This window comes from Ambystoma mexicanum, chromosome 3p (genome assembly GCF_040938575.1).
Source record: "Ambystoma mexicanum isolate Mex_15411 chromosome 3p, UKY_AmexF1_1, whole genome shotgun sequence".
Classification (NCBI taxonomy): domain Eukaryota; kingdom Metazoa; phylum Chordata; class Amphibia; order Caudata; family Ambystomatidae; genus Ambystoma; species Ambystoma mexicanum.
This window is the reverse complement of record NC_090925.1, coordinates 165,866,964-165,883,483: the sequence shown is the minus strand read 5'-3', so window position 1 is coordinate 165,883,483 and position 16,520 is coordinate 165,866,964. Positions and strand designations below refer to the sequence as shown.

The 16,520-nt window shown below is 47.1% G+C and overlaps 1 protein-coding gene across 2 annotated transcripts in view; it reads left to right on the top strand.

Annotated features, from left to right (window-relative positions):
• YBX3 (Y-box binding protein 3) overlaps window positions 1-16,520 on the top strand; it is a 45,819-nt gene that overhangs the window by 13,617 nt on the left and 15,682 nt on the right. The window contains exons 4-9 of one of the 2 annotated variants that reach the window (XM_069650558.1): window positions 1,478-1,567; window positions 1,850-1,972; window positions 2,559-2,762; window positions 5,806-5,906; window positions 6,393-6,576; window positions 16,252-16,366. In XM_069650558.1, coding sequence (XP_069506659.1) covers window positions 1,478-1,567; window positions 1,850-1,972; window positions 2,559-2,762; window positions 5,806-5,906; window positions 6,393-6,576; window positions 16,252-16,329 — 780 coding nt within the window. In that variant the 3' untranslated portion in view covers window positions 16,330-16,366. The remainder of the gene's footprint in view (window positions 1-1,477; window positions 1,568-1,849; window positions 1,973-2,558; window positions 2,763-5,805; window positions 5,907-6,392; window positions 6,577-16,251; window positions 16,367-16,520) is intronic. The other variant, XM_069650559.1, reaches the window with a different exon arrangement.

Sequence of the window (16,520 nt, the reverse complement as noted above, 5' to 3'; positions counted from 1 at the left end):
AGCATTGGTATACATGTCACAACGCCCTTCCCGCTACTGACTTAATCTGATGGAAAATCTTTCAATCGAGTGCTAATCAATTAAAGTTGTTTCAAGTGATGGCCATGCTAATTAAACAGTCGGCCCATATACTATTCCCTAAATTCAAATGATGTTCTCCCACAAATTAAACCAACTCTTAACTGCACCGCTACTCATTGCATGAATGCAATTTTTGGGTCTTGTGGAATAGTGTAGTGACTTACGTTTTGGTCAGACTTGACTATTTGGAGAAATTGGGTTGCACATTACCCAATACCTTCAACTATCCCTCTATGAATATCTCCCATTTCAAATTCTTTGCTCCTCCCACGGTGAGTTGTTTTTGAAATAAACGAGCTGGGGGGTGGGGGGTTGTCTGTTTTCTTCAGCTGGGGCCTCTTTGGAACATCCTCCCTGCCACTAACTTGAGAACCATCTACGGTTCCGGAAGAACCTCAAGACCTTCCTCTTTGCTTCTGCCTTTGCCCCCCCCGTATCTGTACCCATACAGTCCCGACCCCCCCCCCCCCCCCCTCTTCTGCACTTAGCAGACATAACCTGTCTGCTAAACGCAGCACTTGCTGGCTGCACTACCACTGTTTATTGCCTTATTTTGTTTTTCCTCTGCACCCTTCCCCCCATGCACTTTTCCCCTTTATCACGCACCTGCATGTTATCAGTGTCACTGGGCCTAGTAAGATCGTTGTTTACGTTAGCTGTAGGATATATCTGGTTGCTCGAGGTGGTCTCTGCACAATGGACGGTGTTGGGATCATTCTTGGCACTGAATCCCTGTGTTTGAACTCCTGAATGTTACTTGTTTTTGCTTCTGGTGGTGTACTGATTTGAAGCCCTCTCTGCAAACCCTTCTTGGCACACAAGCCGGCAAAGGCTGCCAAATCTGATGCTTTTTATATCGCTGTGGAGGAGCTGGTTGTTTACGCTTCATTTGTATTCAGGGTACATGTGACCTGTCCTGCTGTTTCTTCCCATGACTAGTTTGGGCGAGGCCAGATGAGCAACTTTATCCCGGTGGGAGCCGACCTTTCCCATAAAAGCATGTCTCGTGATCCGTGGTGCACTAGTTGCCTGGCAGTTTACTGCTTAATTATGCTGCTTATGAGGCGAGTGGTTGGTTATGACTTCCAATTAAAAAAATTGAATGCACGCCTCGAAGTGACACTGGTTTTGGCCGATCCGAGTTGGAACATAAAGTGTTGGTGAGCCTGGGCCTAGTACACGGGGCACTTATCTGACCATGCTGTGGGTGGAATAGTCACACACACACACGTGAAGTATCTGAGCAGACACTTTCAGGAGCTTTATTCACTTGCACAAGTACAAGACCTAGCAAATCAAGGGCTGTGAACTCCTCTAATTGCAATTTCAAAAATCAATTGCATTCATAAGTTTTGAGCAAACATTAATATTTCCCTCTTCTCCCCCTGTTTTCCAGACTGCAATTAAGAAAAACAATCCCCGCAAATACCTTCGTAGCGTAGGAGACGGCGAGACAGTAGAGTTTGATGTTGTTGCCGGAGAGAAGGTAAAAAGTGGCCCTGCTTCATTGTGGGGAGGGCGCGGTGGGGACTTGGATGTTTGTTTCTATGGACACTGTGTTCATCCTGACTTCCTGCATTGGTTCGGTTTGTCTGGCATCCCCTTTTGATGGCCTTTTACAGCATGGTTGGACGTGATGAGTTGCTGCCTTGCTGAAAGCTATGGGGCAGTTCAGTTGTCCCTTATTGATTGGGATAGACTTGTCTGTTCTTTCTCCATGCTTCTTGTATTCCTGTTTTCCATTTCTCTGATTTGCTTTTTGATGTAGGGAGCAGAGGCGGCGAATGTTACCGGCCCGGAGGGTGTCCCGGTACAGGGAAGTCGTTATGCTGCTGACCGTCGCCGTTATCGACGTGGTTATTATGGACGTCGCAGAGGACCCCCTCGCAATGTAAGTGATTGCTTTGCTCAGAGTGAAGGCAGCAGCTTGCTGAATTTGTCGAGTGAACTAAGTAAACCTTGTTCTATGCTAGACCTGGGACACACCTTGTTACATCATGGTCATTACTCTAATGTCTGCCCAGGCACTGCCTCAGCCGGTCCAGCAGTGCAGTGGGTACAGCATGGACTACGAGTGCACAGTTTACTCCGTTGGCAGAAGCTGGGCATGCTAGTCTCCCTCACTTGTTCCAGGAAGGTGCAGGGCAAATTTCCCCCTGCATTCTACAGTATAGAAGCTAGCAGCAAGGCAAGCTTCCCATGTGCACCATGTGGTACAGCCGAGGTAGAAAATGTTCACCTCGGCCCGCCATGTTGGGTACCTTCACTAAGGTGGGGCGGACATGTAGTTTGAGCCGGGGGGGGGGACCCTGCTATCATACAGTGAAGTGGGAGTGCATCTGGGTCATCGGCTGTAGTGATTTTCCGTGTCATAGAAGCCACTCACGCATACCTGTTGTGGGCTTGTGTGCCCTGGGTTACTCCACCGCCCCTTGGTTGTGACCCCCCTTGTGTCGTCTTTGCTTCCTCCGCACCAGGGGGAGGAGGAGGAAGACGAGGAAGAGGAAGAGGAGGGAGGTGGCGGCGGCCCCCCACCCCACCAAGCTGGCGAAGGAGAGATCCCCCGTGGGCAGGGGCAGCAGCGTCGCCCGCAGTTCAGGCAGCGACGTTTCCCGCCATATTATGTGCAGCGCGGCTTCAACCGCCGCCCACAGGGCCCTGGCCAGAATGCCGGCATACAGGTAACTACTGCACTCCCACAGGGTGTTCTCAACTTCCCCTTCCATTTTTATTCTTTAGCACGTTCGTCATTAATGGTCTAGTGACTGCTAGTCTTGTGGCCATACCCTTTTGATAGTGGCATTGATTTTCATGTAGAACATTATTCCTTGTAGTCCGTATTCCCACTTTAACCCCACCACCGTTTAACCTTTTTGTATTCCCATGTTTGTTTCCCACTTCATGAAAGGGAGCGCTAGTCTTTCAGGGGCCATGGGCTCATCTTAATCTGTTGGTAACTGTTTTGCCCATAGCACAAGTCTTGATTTGGGAGAAAATCACAATTGTACACAGGCTGTGCTTAAAAGCAGGTTAATCCTGTTGCAGAAGTGACACCATCCAGAGATTCATTCAAGGTAGTTACATGGACGTCGGTTTTTTTCCTCTCGAACGTGCCAATATTGCTCTAATTGATCAATCTACTGGTTTTTTGCTTGGCAGAAGCTGGAACACTGGACAGAGGGTGTCCTTTTTGGCTGGGGTGGGTAGGGTTACCAGTTGAAAGCATAGCTGTTGCAGTCTTCGACAGCTGCCCTTGTCATGACTGCTAAATTTAACTAGTGATGACGCTTAGATGGAAGTCGCGCATCAAGACGGATGCCTCCGACATGCACATGGTCCTCCAATGAGCTCCAATTAATGCCCTTCGTGACTGCAGTTGTGTTGCTGGGCTTTCTAGCTTTGCCAGTTTCTGAATATAGCCTGTCTTGTGCTTTGGGATACTCTTGCCCCGCCTTTAACTGCACCACAAGCAGACTCTCAACCATGTAGCTCTGCAGAGTTTTCAGCATTGTATGGTATAATGTTGGCTTTGCCGGGAAGGATTAATGGTCATTGGGAGAAACAGTCAGTTTCTTTGTTGCAAAGTATGCTCCTGTAGCAAGGTCTTTCTGGCCAGAGTTGAGAACAAAAACTCCAATGTGTAACTACTTATACACTTAGTAGATGTTACTTGTTAGTTGCTACTGTAGTCCAGATGTATGGTGGACTAAGGCCTGGTTAGTCCACTGACTGGGTGGGAAGAGGTCTGTGCAAGGGGTGCAGGAATAAGTGGGATTTGCATAGACTACTCCGAAGACCTTTGTGGCAAGCTAATGGTTCTGCGGCTTTAGTGCTTTAACATAAATATAACTGAAGGCGGTTGCCTTATGGCGCTTGAGGCAGAAGAGTGGTCTATGCTTTCTGCATGTCTTGTGGCAGCTAGTCTCTGGGCATCTATATACTGGCGTTTTTAAATATGGACGATCTGAATTATGCCTATACAGACCAACTGATGCTGTGGAACATGTGGCTTAATCTTTAATCCGTCCAGTTAGTATGCCAGAGGTATGGGGGTTTACTAAGAGTGTACCCGTTCAGCTCCCAGGGCCCAACAACCCTTCTTCCCCCAGTAACAGACGGCTCAGCCAAGGGCAAGTTAGAATTGTCGTTTATTAAGAAAACTGACAGGGATCGTTCAGGACATTCAGAAATCTCTAGTCACTGCGACTACACCCATGTCAGGCTGTCTTGCTGCAAATGGCATCGCAACATTGGCCCTTCCCGATAACTAACTTTCTGGTTGGGCGATCAGAGTGATATACCTTAGATTGCCCCTATGGATCTGAAGTGTTTGGCCCTCACGTCAGGTGGCTGGCCTGCCCCCTAGTACATTATTGCAGGATGGCCATAGGCCCTCTGCCATCCACCCCTGGATTTGTCCTCCCAGGCCTGGGACCCAGCTGTCCTCTGTGCACCACTTCAAGGTGATTAGTCACTGTTCCCACTGTATCTGTTAGCAGGACCACTTTTGCCTGCGAGTGCCCTCAACCCATGTTAACTTCGTCTGAGTTGCTGAGAACCAGTTGTCTTCCCACTGCAGGGAATGCATCACGTGGTTGAGGACGACGAAATCTAGCTTCTGGTCTGCAAGATTGCTTCAGTTTTTCTGCATATGACACCTGTCGTTTTAGTTTTGGAATGTGTTGCAGCCTTAGCCTTCCTGTCGTGTGCAGCCTGGTTCTGCTTACACTGGTCTCTCATCCTGCGGCTTGTGGCCTTGTGTGGTGATATACTTATTTCTACGTATCTATAACATGCTATGTTTCGCATAAGTTAGATGTATTTGGGCCTTCCAGGCTCCTTATGTGATCCTGTAGTTCCATAGGGTGGGTTGCCAGAAGCATCTTCAAGCTTGCGCTGCATCGCTTCGTTGCCTTCAGTGATGCTGCACTAAGCTAATGAGAAAAAGAAGCTTTTGACAGTATGTATAAAATAAAATGTGGTAATGTGTTTATTTGTACTCATCTACAGAACTGTGTAGGCGTGTTCTTTTGTGTAACTCGTGGCTGCGAGTTGGCTGTCATGTCACTGACATCAGCACATTGGTTTCTCAGCATTAGTCCACGTCCTCCATTGAGGCATTTGTATCCCTGACCATTGTTGAAGCACCTGTATCTATAAAGACGGATTGGTTAACGTAATCTATCTCTTATCTTGCCACATGTCAGTCACTGGTCCTCCTGAGGGCTGGCTGAATAGTGAGTAGCTTCGCGTGTTTGACTCTTTGGGCCGTCATGTTCTTGGGGGTGAAGGGCATTCTAGGGACCCTCCAAGTTGCACACCATATGAGAAAGCTCTGCGGCACGATCTGAAGCTGCTATGAACTTTTTTACTGCTCCCCTGAGATGTGTACCATCTCCAAGGGCCTGAATACTCTACCGGAGTGCTTTTTCAATGTATCTTGATTGGTGCAGATATAACCCGTTGAAACTAGAATTGTCGTACAGTCTCTTGGGTTTGGGTGGGGGGGGGCGCATGGGCTGGTATTATTGGGGCCATCCCAATAACTGCATATTCTTTACCTTGATACTCAGACGCTGCTAAAACCTGTTAAAGTTGTCCAAGACTTTGTGTTTGTGTGGCGACTGGACAAATGTACAGTAACTGGGTTATTTTTAGCTTAAGAACTGTGATCATTGCTGCCCTCACAGCTCACATATGCACAACATTCTTTCACCTGTCCAGGGTGGGGAAGGTGAAATCATCAAGGAAGGTGTCATGGAAGGAGGCCCTAATCAAAACCCACAGCCAGGACGCCAGCCAAACTACAGGCCACGTTATCGCAGGTAGGGATCCGTCATCAGATTATTGCGCACTGTGCCAAGAATGAGCTATCTTCTAAGAGCGTAGCTGCAAAGGTGATGTGGTAGGGTAGTATAACCTAATGTATAAATGGGAGTGAAGTTGTGTATTGTGGAGGTGCCAACATTGGGGGGACTGCTGGATGGGAGCTGTAAGTCCGGATCCTCTGAACATATTACATAATGGAGATGAATGGTGACCACGAGTTATTGCCAACATGGATGTTAAAAGTACCCCTATAATGCAACTGCATCCCCAATGTGAGGTTTTGCCAGTAATTCTAGGTGCTGGAAAGAAGTTCTAAAAGATCCCTCGGGGTGTAGATGGGAGAGTGAGGCTTGGTAATGGGTTGGGGTGCAGATGGCTACAGGGTAGTACTTGTGACTCTTGTGAGTTCTGGGGCCCCAGGTCAACATGTATTATTGTGCGGCACATACATAATGAAGACTTGATTATCTTTCCTTTCACAGAGGACCTCCCCGTCCCAGACCACCGCCTGTTGTAGGGGAGGGTGAAAACAAGGAGAACCAGGGTGAAAATGTTGCCATCTCTGATCAGCAGCACCAGCCACAGAACCGTCGTGGCTACAGGCGCCCCTACAACTACCGGCGCCGGCCGAACCAGCAGAACACACAACCCCAAGATGGCAAAGAGGTAACCTTTTGAGGGATTTGGGGCACATGCTTGGTGGAAGCCATACTTGGAAAATATGTATACGACTTGACATCTGAAGGAGGATGCAGAAAAATCCTAATCTTAAATTTGGGCTTGAACCGATGGCTGTGGTCTCTTCAGTTGAACTTTAATCGTTTGAATCTGAGTTTTCTCTGCCCTGCCACTGCTTAATGTCTCAGTGGTCTTATGTACTTGAATTTTTCTCAGTGCGGCTTAATTTTGCTCTATATCATTGTGTCCAGTAGAAGAACCTACTGGTAATAAAAGAATTTAAAAAAAGTTGGTAAAGCAGTCACCTCTAAAGGGTATAATTTTCTTAGCACCGAATAGAACAGTGGCCATGGGGTGCTAGATTCATGCCTAGGTGCCATGTTTTCCATGTCCATGATTGGCTCTTGTTCCATTTGTGGCACTGATTTACATTCCTGTACAGGTTTAATCTGAATTTGTAAGTTTGCTACCCAATAGCTATTTAGTACCCCAATGGGTGGGTTAACTTCGTCCTTAACACGCTTGGAAGTTGGTACCCCAGGGATCAATTTAGCAAAGGCCATGCTTTGCGGATGGGTAAGTCAATTTATTACCATTTGGAGCAATCTTATTATAGTATCTGGTGTCTTGGTTTTCCTAATCTTAACACTGTTCTCTAGTGTCCAAGTGGGGAGGGGCTAAGATTTTTGAGACTAGTACCAGTGTAATATATTGGATGCACCCAATAAAAAATGTAATGGGTCTCTTTTTAAAGGTTCGAAATCTCTCAGCTAATGGAAGGCCTGGGTGGCTTGAACCCAAGTTACCTGAAACAGTTTGTTTGGCTATGCCGACCAAAACTATTCCATGACTCTGCATTTGGGATTGTGTATAAAGCTGCATGGAGATATATGGATTGTATAGTAGATCAAAGCTTGCAAGTTATTTACTACCTCCTTTTCCTGGGTAGCTCTTGCTTACCGGCTGATTGAAAATGCTGGCTGCATTTGGCGCTCCCATTTTTTTTATTGAGATTGGCAAAACAGTGGAAAGTCTCAGTCACTGGATTTCTTGGGTAATCTTTCTCCAGCATGGGGTCTGGCATGGATTCACATGCTCATGAATATTGCCCGTCAGGCTGGGAATCGGTAAAGGGAATCAGTTTCACTTATGAACTTTCTTCTAACCAATCGCTGGTCTCTGGGTCATACTGCCCCCAGCCAATGACTGCCCACCTCTGGCAGCCCTCTTCAGATTTTTACTGCACGTTTGAGTGGTGGGAGTCCTCGTGATTAGCTCTCAGGCTTTTAATGCGTTTAGCATTTTTTTTTTCCCCCCAGAGGTTACCCGAGCCTCAAGCTCCATCGATCCATCATCCGATTAACAGGGACCAGTTTTCGGATTTTCCAGCGCCCATATTGGCGGAAATTTCATGAAGATTCTTCAAGGCCTGCTCCGCATGGACATGTCAGAGGAGAAAGACTGCCTCTGTTCAGGGTTTCCCCAGGATGCGGCCTACGGAACATCTACTGGACGATGGGGCATTCCCTGTCTTTATTGCCTGCATTCCTACCAAACGCATGACCCCCCAATCCTCCCCTCCCCCCCCCCCCCCCCCCCCCCCCCCCCAGCCACAAGAAGAAAACTGAGCGGTCTTCTAAGAACTTTGAGGGCGTTTCCGGCGACGGGGGCCCAACATAAGGCTAAGCACCATGAGTCCACGGCACCGGTTGCGACCGGTTCCCTCGGCGGCCAGGGCAGGCTCGGTGTCCCCAGCACCTTCAACCACGAACCAATGTTTGGGTTCAGTGAACAGGAAGTCTGACCACCCGGGCAAGCTTCTGGAGAAGCCCTGGACAGACCCATTGGTGAAGGTCATGGGCGGGGCCCTGACCTCACCCCCCCACACAAGAATGCGGCCATGGTCATGAAGGCCCAAATTCAAGCCTTTCATTGGAGGATGCATGCTCGCAGGGAATTGTCTTTTCAGCCCATAGAAAAGACACGGAGAAGGTGCTGCCAGTCATCTCTCTGAAGCCATCTCCCCTGGTCATGGAGGTGGCGGGGGGGATGGAGGAGGGCACAGTAGTCCTACAGGGCAGACATCTCGGAGGAGGAACTTCCACACTCCAGATCATTTTGGAAGAAAAGTTCATCTAGGCCAGGTCCTTCGGGAGGGATCCCGATGAGGGAGATGTCGAGAGTGGCGACGAGACAGACTAGGAGCAGGGTGTAGAGTATTTGTAAGACCCTACACCTCAGCAACCACTGCCACCCTGGCAGATATTTCGGTAGATCTTCTCAAAGCTCTACACACTTGTGCTTGGAGATCCGGACGAGGATGCCACGTTCGCCAGCGGGAGACCCCACGGCACCTGGGCCATCAGGCAAACCCCCAGCCAAGAGTTCACCCTCACTGCCTTTCACCCTTCGCCTTCCTCCCCCGAGGGATGAGACAGACCCGTAGACTGGCACAGACGGCGGGTTAGGAGACCTGCCTCCGCCGCTCAGGGCTTCACCTCCTGACGAGATGGGCTTGTTCCACGCCATGATCACCAGGGCCTTGGAACTGTTTCAACTTGTCCACAAGGAGAAGAGGTGTTATTTAACAACGCCGCATGGGTAAGAGGAAGACCCTGCTTTCCGCTCTTGGATGATATTTTGGACGAGGGACTCTCCCTAATGAATCTGTCCTTGGCCTCGGCGAAGAGGGACCAATACGAGAAAAAATACAGGGGGCAGGACTCTGTACCAAGTGTTTGAGATCCAACCTTGACCAGATTTGGTGGTCTCTGTGGCGACTTGGAAGAAGCTTTCTGACTCTTCTTTGACATTTTTTTCTTTTTTGCTTGTTTTGAACCCTGTCCTGACTGAAACCAGTATAGCCTCCTGCTTTACTTTCTGTTTTGCTTATTCCTGTTTTTTTTTTTTTCTATGGGGATTTAACTAGTCCCTATGGGTACATAGCCTCTTTAGGAATTATTTTATTCCGATCACCTTAGTGAAGTGCAGTCAGGGCACTATCCTTTTTTTTAAACATTTTTTATTGGCATTACAGGTTATTCCATTTCTCATTTCAATGCCCCCCTTTTTCTTATCAATATTTAACTGTCTTCATCCATCACTTCCCATTTTTTAGCTGTGTTTTGTGAGAGTGGCTGTGTTTTGTGAGTGCTGCTCCGCTCCATTATGTCAATCACTCAGGGGGCGGTGCAGTGAGGTCAGAATTCTGCTTATAGTTTTCATTCTACATTTGTTCCTTGGGGCTAAGTTGTTCAGTGGGGCATATCCGACAGGAGGAACATGTCTCTGATTAGGGCTTTCCATGCTTCAAAAGTGATGCCAACATCCCCATCATTTCCAACTGTGCCTGCTCCCCAAGCCTCTGTCACCGCTGCCACCCACCTTTCCTTTTCCCCCTCTTCCATACTGCGTGTTGCGGGCCCCCCCTTGGTTTCCATGCTATCGCTATCGTCCTCTTGGCCAATATGCATGCCATGCTCATGAATTTGTTTACGTGTTTTATCTTGCGGAGTATAGGATGGGTGCCCAGAAGGCACTCTTTTGGGGACCATTCAGCGATTCCGGCTCTCCTGTATTCTATTTTGGCCTAGAAACTTTGCACTTTCTCACACACCCAGAACATGTGCATTAGGTTGGCATCTCCTCTATCACACCATGGACAATTTGGTCTGGTTTGTTTAAGTTTGCCACCTTCATAGGTGTCATGTAGGTTCTGTATAGAACATTTAGCTGTATTGATCTGCATCTAACATTCCTGGACACTTCTTTGGGGTGCAATAGCATTCTTTCTCTGATTGCTACTTCCAAATCTTTTTCCCATTTAGCTTTTAGCGTGGTGGCGCAGGGTTTAGTCTATCATTCAGTTGGGCACATAATCTCGACGCCGGCCTCCAACCATCACTCAAGTTGTATAACTCCGTCATCAGGGGGTTAGCTATTGGTTCCTCTGGCCATTCATCCCAGTTTGTCCTAGCTCCGTGTTTGACTGATACCATAAGAATTGCCCCTCTGGTACCACTTCTTTCTCGTGTAATGAGTCCATCTCTCTGAATGTTCTGTCTTTGTATGTCTCCCCAGGTGTACAAGCCCAGTCTTTACCAATATCTAATGGTGATGAGGTCAGTAATGGCCATTCCCAACTCTGGCATTATAGGCATTTCTGGTGAATAGGGGTGCACCAATCACATGACTGTTTTGACCCTGTTCCACACACATCTGCCCAAGTGTCACTAGCATGGGGCCTGTCCTATGATATTGCGGGGACCACAGTATTTCCCTCATGTATACTGTGCAACCAGGTTGCCCAGTAGTCTAGTTTCCCCTGTTACTTCGTCTGATAGCCGTTTGGTGACATTGTTCATTTGTGCCGCTAAGTAGTATCTTTCGAAGTCAGGGAGTTGTATACCCCCTTCCTTGTGGGTTAGTGTTAATGTGGTCAGTGCTAGTTTGTGGCGTGTCTTCCCCCAGAAGTCCCTCACCAGTGTCTCCAAGGTGCGCAAGAAGGGTGGCTTAATGTAGTAGCAGATATTTTGGAAGTAGTATAGGCACCTTGGCAGTATGATCATCTTGGGGTGCTCTCACCATCATTGACGGTGGTAATTTGGACCAGAAGAGTTGCGCAAACCCTGTGTCACAGCCACTGTATTGTGTTCATGCGTGAGTTCAGGCGTGTGCCTTATCTTCACCCCCAGGTATCTGAACGTGTCTGGGTGCCATTGTATTCCAACCTCTGGTAATTTCTCAACACCTATCCCACTCAGGCCTGCAAGTGGAAACATGCAAGATTTGTTTGCTAAAGTGTATTCCTGAGTAGCGTGCAAAGTTATCTAATATTTCCAGTTTTGTTGGTTCTGGGTCCTTCAGGTAGAGTAGTATGTCAGCATGGAGTGATATTATGTGATGCTTCCTTCCTACTTTTATCCCAGTATCAAAGAATTGCTTTCTAATGTAGATCGCAATAGGTTCAAGCCCCAAGATGTAAAGCATGGGTGAGAGTGGGCATCCTTATCTGGTGCCCCTTATGTCCCAGGCCCCTGAAACCAGCTCACCTGACTTTATCCTAGCCTTTGGGTCTTTGTATAGTACCTGCACCCATCGCACGAAGGAATTCGACCCCCACCCGAATTCCCATAGGACCTATATCAGCCATTATGGAGTCAAATGCCTTGATGGCACCTTGTTGTGTCTGTGCTATTAACATGCTGCAGTCTACGTAGGTTTGCTGTTGTGTTGCATCCGGGTACAAAGCCGCATTGATCTTAGTTTATCAGGTTCCCTATCACTTTGGACGAACGTTTGGCTAGTATGGTGGCTAATATTTTAGCATCATAGTTTAGCATGGCTAAAGGGCGGTATGAGTCATTCTTCCATTGCTTTATTTGGCTTGGTATTGGCACTATCAACGTTTCTCTCGTGCTTTTTGGTAGTATTCCAATTTCGTATGCCTCTTGAAATACCCCGTAGAGTAACGGTGTGAGTATTGGTTCAAATGCCTTGCATTGATTTGCAAGTGGACAGTGATCTTATTGCGTCAGTCACATCCCCTGGAGTTATTGCCACATCAAGTGCCTCTTTGCGACTCGCCCAGTTTGGGTAGTCCAATTTTCATCTAGCGTGTTTCTTATATCTGCTAGCGGTACTGGGTCATCGTGTGTCTTCCTTCCCTTTTTATATGCTGGCTTTTTGGTAATTTAGCCAAGGACAAGCCTGTGGCAATTCTGAGATGTGTACTATTTGTGTTTCTTGTGCACTAAATGGCTAGTGCCTTATGCAACAATGATTTTTGATTGTTCTTCAGCCATATTCGTTCTGGAGCAGGCATGGGAATGCTTTGGCTTTCGGGAATGCGTCTGTCGGAGAATGGTGCTGGGACTGTCTAGACCAAATGGTCGATTGCGATCTACCAGTAGCTCGCCTCTTTAGTTGCCCGCACTGGAGATTTTGAAAAATGAACACAATCTGAATCACTTGTTTTCTGTTGTGTTTTGCGGTTACTGTCCGTATTCAGGATCTGAACACTGGTCATCCCACTTGCAGGCGAGGAGCTTGCCTGCTGTGCCCCATAGAGCTGCTTTTGAATTCACTGAAGGATGTCAGTATTACTTTCTGCTTCTGCGGCCGCCTGTAGTACCACAGATGGCCTTGTGCGCCCCCACCACTGTCTTGCTTGAGCGAGCTCGCTCTTGATTCCATTTGTGGTAATTGCTGATCAGTGCTTAAGTGGAGATATTTTCCTCCGAAGTTTAAATACATGGTACATTTCAACGAATTCGGCCTTTGCTGAATCTGGCAAAAGTGTGCCCTTCACTCTACACATGTATATTCTAATTTACAGTAAACTGCAGTAATATGTTCCTATGCTTCTCTCTCATGTATTACAATTGCGGGCCTCTAACAACCTGAACGAGCGCATGACCTGCCTAAAAAGGGTCCTACGAGCCACAGATATTCACCTCCCAAAAAATGATCATGGCATCAGGCTGGGGACACCCTAGCAACTTCAGCTAATGGCAAGGGGCACTCCTTTAGCAAACGAAGCATGTTTTCAGAAAGCGCCCAGGCTTTCAAGGCTGCTTAGCCCTAATACTTCCCACAGCCAGTATTCCCTTTGCTGATCAAATTTTCACACGTTTCAAAATACGCATTAATAGGGGATCTGGGATGGCGGCTGCATCTGCATGAATTTTCAATTGGAATACATAAGACTGGCACCATTTTTGGTGGGAGTCTGATGTATCCGTAGAGGGAGAACAAGCCACAGGGGGCGAGCGGCAGAGTAAAGAGGACTCGCCATTGGCTGTTCAGCCCTGTTTAATTAGCATGCCTTACTTTTTGGCAGATTATTTCTTTAATCAAACAAGAGTAGGCATTTTAACACTGCCCAAAACAAGCATTGCCAAATCCAATGGTTTCTATGGGGAGCTGGTATGAATTGGGGGGTGGGGGGGTGGGAAATCGCCCCATAGGATTCAAATGCTTCCTCTCTACATATGACCATTTGCAAAGTGTTTTTGGTTCTGCCATTGCCCAGCGGTCCAATACCTCTACCTCATGATGGGGGCTGCATTATCGATATCCTTAATTGCACTGGAGGGCACAGCCCCCCTTTCAACTTAAGAGCAAAATGTCTCCTGCCATTTTGATCATTTCTGAACTGAGTGAAAATGGTAAGAGTAAAACCCCCCCGCAAATCCACCATAACGTTGCACGTTTCCACTGTTTTGCAAAGTGTTTTGAGCACCACTAAATGTCACCTTGCAGGCAGCATTACCATGGATTCCTGCTGCGTAGTTAATATCAAGCGGTCGCCCATGAACCCACAGTTTAATTACCTAAAAACTGCTGTCGGCACAACAGAAGCATTTATTTGTGATTAAACAGTTTGACAAGCTTATAACATCTTTATAATCTGTGCGAAAACAGAGGGGCACGCAAATAACAGTGTGGTGTCTGACAAAAAAATTTCAAAGAAAATTAGTGCACGCTAGTAGCATTTTTCAGTTTGGAAATGACTTGTTTTTTTACGGTAGTGTGAAATGCACATTGGGGAAAAGTGTGCCCAGCATGTAGAAAGCCTGCATAAAACACAAAGGGGCGCACACATTGCAGGATATTTATGTGGTAGTCCAACAAAGCTTTCTTTTTATGAGATGGCTACTAATAATGAAGTTCTTAATATAATCATGAAGGCATTTGTTCCACCTATTTACAGAGGGGGCAAATAATGGGGCCGAAAATTGGTAAAAATGTAAGGTTTCTAAACATCTCACCCCGATATAGCCTGCTAGTAGCTCTCCACTGTTGGCCTCCACTACAAGTGGCTCTAGCTAACATAAAGGTTGGAGACCTCTGGTCTAGTCCCAACACATCACTGGTGCCTGAATGTCGGTTGCTGGGCAGAGGTGGTGACCAGTGGCCATCCTAGATTGGATAGCCACTGGTTGGTTCAATGGTGCAGAACCTTGAGATTGGTGAATTTGCTCTAAGCCGTTGTCTTGGATAAAAGGATTCCTGCGACTGTTGGGCAGATCATGGTTGGGACCAAGATTTCCAGTGTTGCCCCGGTGAAGCTCTGCTCCTGTCTTTTTATCTCAAGAAGGCCTACATTGGTACCTGAACCAGTGGGGACACCCAGCCTTGACCCCAGCTTGCTGAGCCTTCAGAAGTGGTCCTGAACCATCTGGTGGACTGACGGCGCTCTCCTGGGCTACCTCGCTGCAGCTGTCGTTCCAAGCGGAGCCATGGAACTTAGCAGATCAGCTTGTGCAACAAGTCTGCTCCAGCATGTTCAGCCATCTCACTCGAGGGAATCTCTGCTGGGGTGCTCATGTCTTCGCTGGGTGAGCATCTTTCTTTGACCTCCGTAGGATCTTTTTTCATGTCCAGAGGTGCCAAGTAACTCTCTCCCACAAGTCTTCACCGATCTTCTTCTTCACCGATCTTCGCCTTCAACTGGGAGCGGTCTACGGATTCTGAAGCACTGGAACTGTCTATCTAGGCAATGCTCCCAGTAGAAACAAAGACGGAAGAACAAGCCTAGAACGAAGTTTCGAACCTCAACATGGTATCTGTAGGCGAGTGCACGCATTGCTCGCCCTAAATCGCCAACTCCCTGCTATAAGGTGTGCTACAAAAAACAAACCATATATAAAATCTCTACAAAATCAGTCTCGCTGTGTTTTAAGTACACCCATGGTCTTTATCTGCATTCTTACTGATTGAATGGCTTGTTTCATAATGGTAAGCCACTGGTTCCAGTAGCAATACAGTTACTAAATCCTTACTATTGGTTAGAATGGCTTTGGTCTCTGCAATTGGGAAGTAAATTACTATTTACTGACCAAGAAGTAGGGTGGTGCCTTACCCTGGTGCAATCGTCATCTATATGGTCTTCCATTGGTCTTGACCCTCTGACGCAGTGCAGCAAAATGTGATTTTAAAATAAAAGTATTTCGTAGCTTCATTAAAAGCAAATTCCTTGGTTTGTGCGATCATTCAACCCAAGCAGCAGTCTACCGCTATAGCTAGCACACGGATACTAGGGCTATTTAGATTTGTGCTTGTGATCGGGCCCTCTATACGCTTAGCGGCATTGCTACTAGCAGCCTACAACACACATGAAATCTAGTAGTCCCTTATACAGTCTGATTTGTGAATTCCTCTTTGCCCTAGCTGTAATCATTTGATGTCCTGTTGTGCGAGTTGTAAATTGACTTAGGATTTTCTATATATCAGTTCAAGTTTTAGCGCAGCATGGCTATATGGAAAAGGCACTGCGCAGGATATATTTGAAACAGATTATACAGACCCAAAAGCTACAAGTGTAGGTATACCAATAATGACATTGACAGCCCCTGAAATTGCTATCCAACATCGGATATGCTTTAATATAACCATATCTGTCGTTTTTGTTTTTACTGAATGGTGTGGAGATTATAGCACAAGTTAAATGTTATTGGGTTGTATTTCAATGTTACCCTGGACTTAACGTGTCGGGGGTGAAGGAAGGGTTAGCAGTGGTGCCAGATGGTCTCCATAGTGCATGGGTGATTTGTTTGTTTCTGGAGTTGCATTCATAGTGTCTCGTTTTTAATGTTAAGAAATGGTGTTTCCTGTTTCTTTGATTTACCTGCACAGGTTAACTTTATATTCTCTCTCCAGGGCAAGATGGCTGAATCTACACCAGCTGAGAGCCCAGCTGCTGCAGTGGTGGCCAGTGGGGAGAGCAAGACTGAGTGAGGTCTGGCTCCCCTAGACACCTCCACCATCCATCCAGGTAAGTTGGCCTCAAATTGGTTTGTCTTGTGGGGGGGGGGGGTTGGACTTGTGTCAGCAGCGGACGCATTTAATTGTTTGGTATGTTAAGTGTCATGTGGCATGGACCATGTTGGAACTACAAGACCATAATATGGTGTCTTCGTTCATGGCAG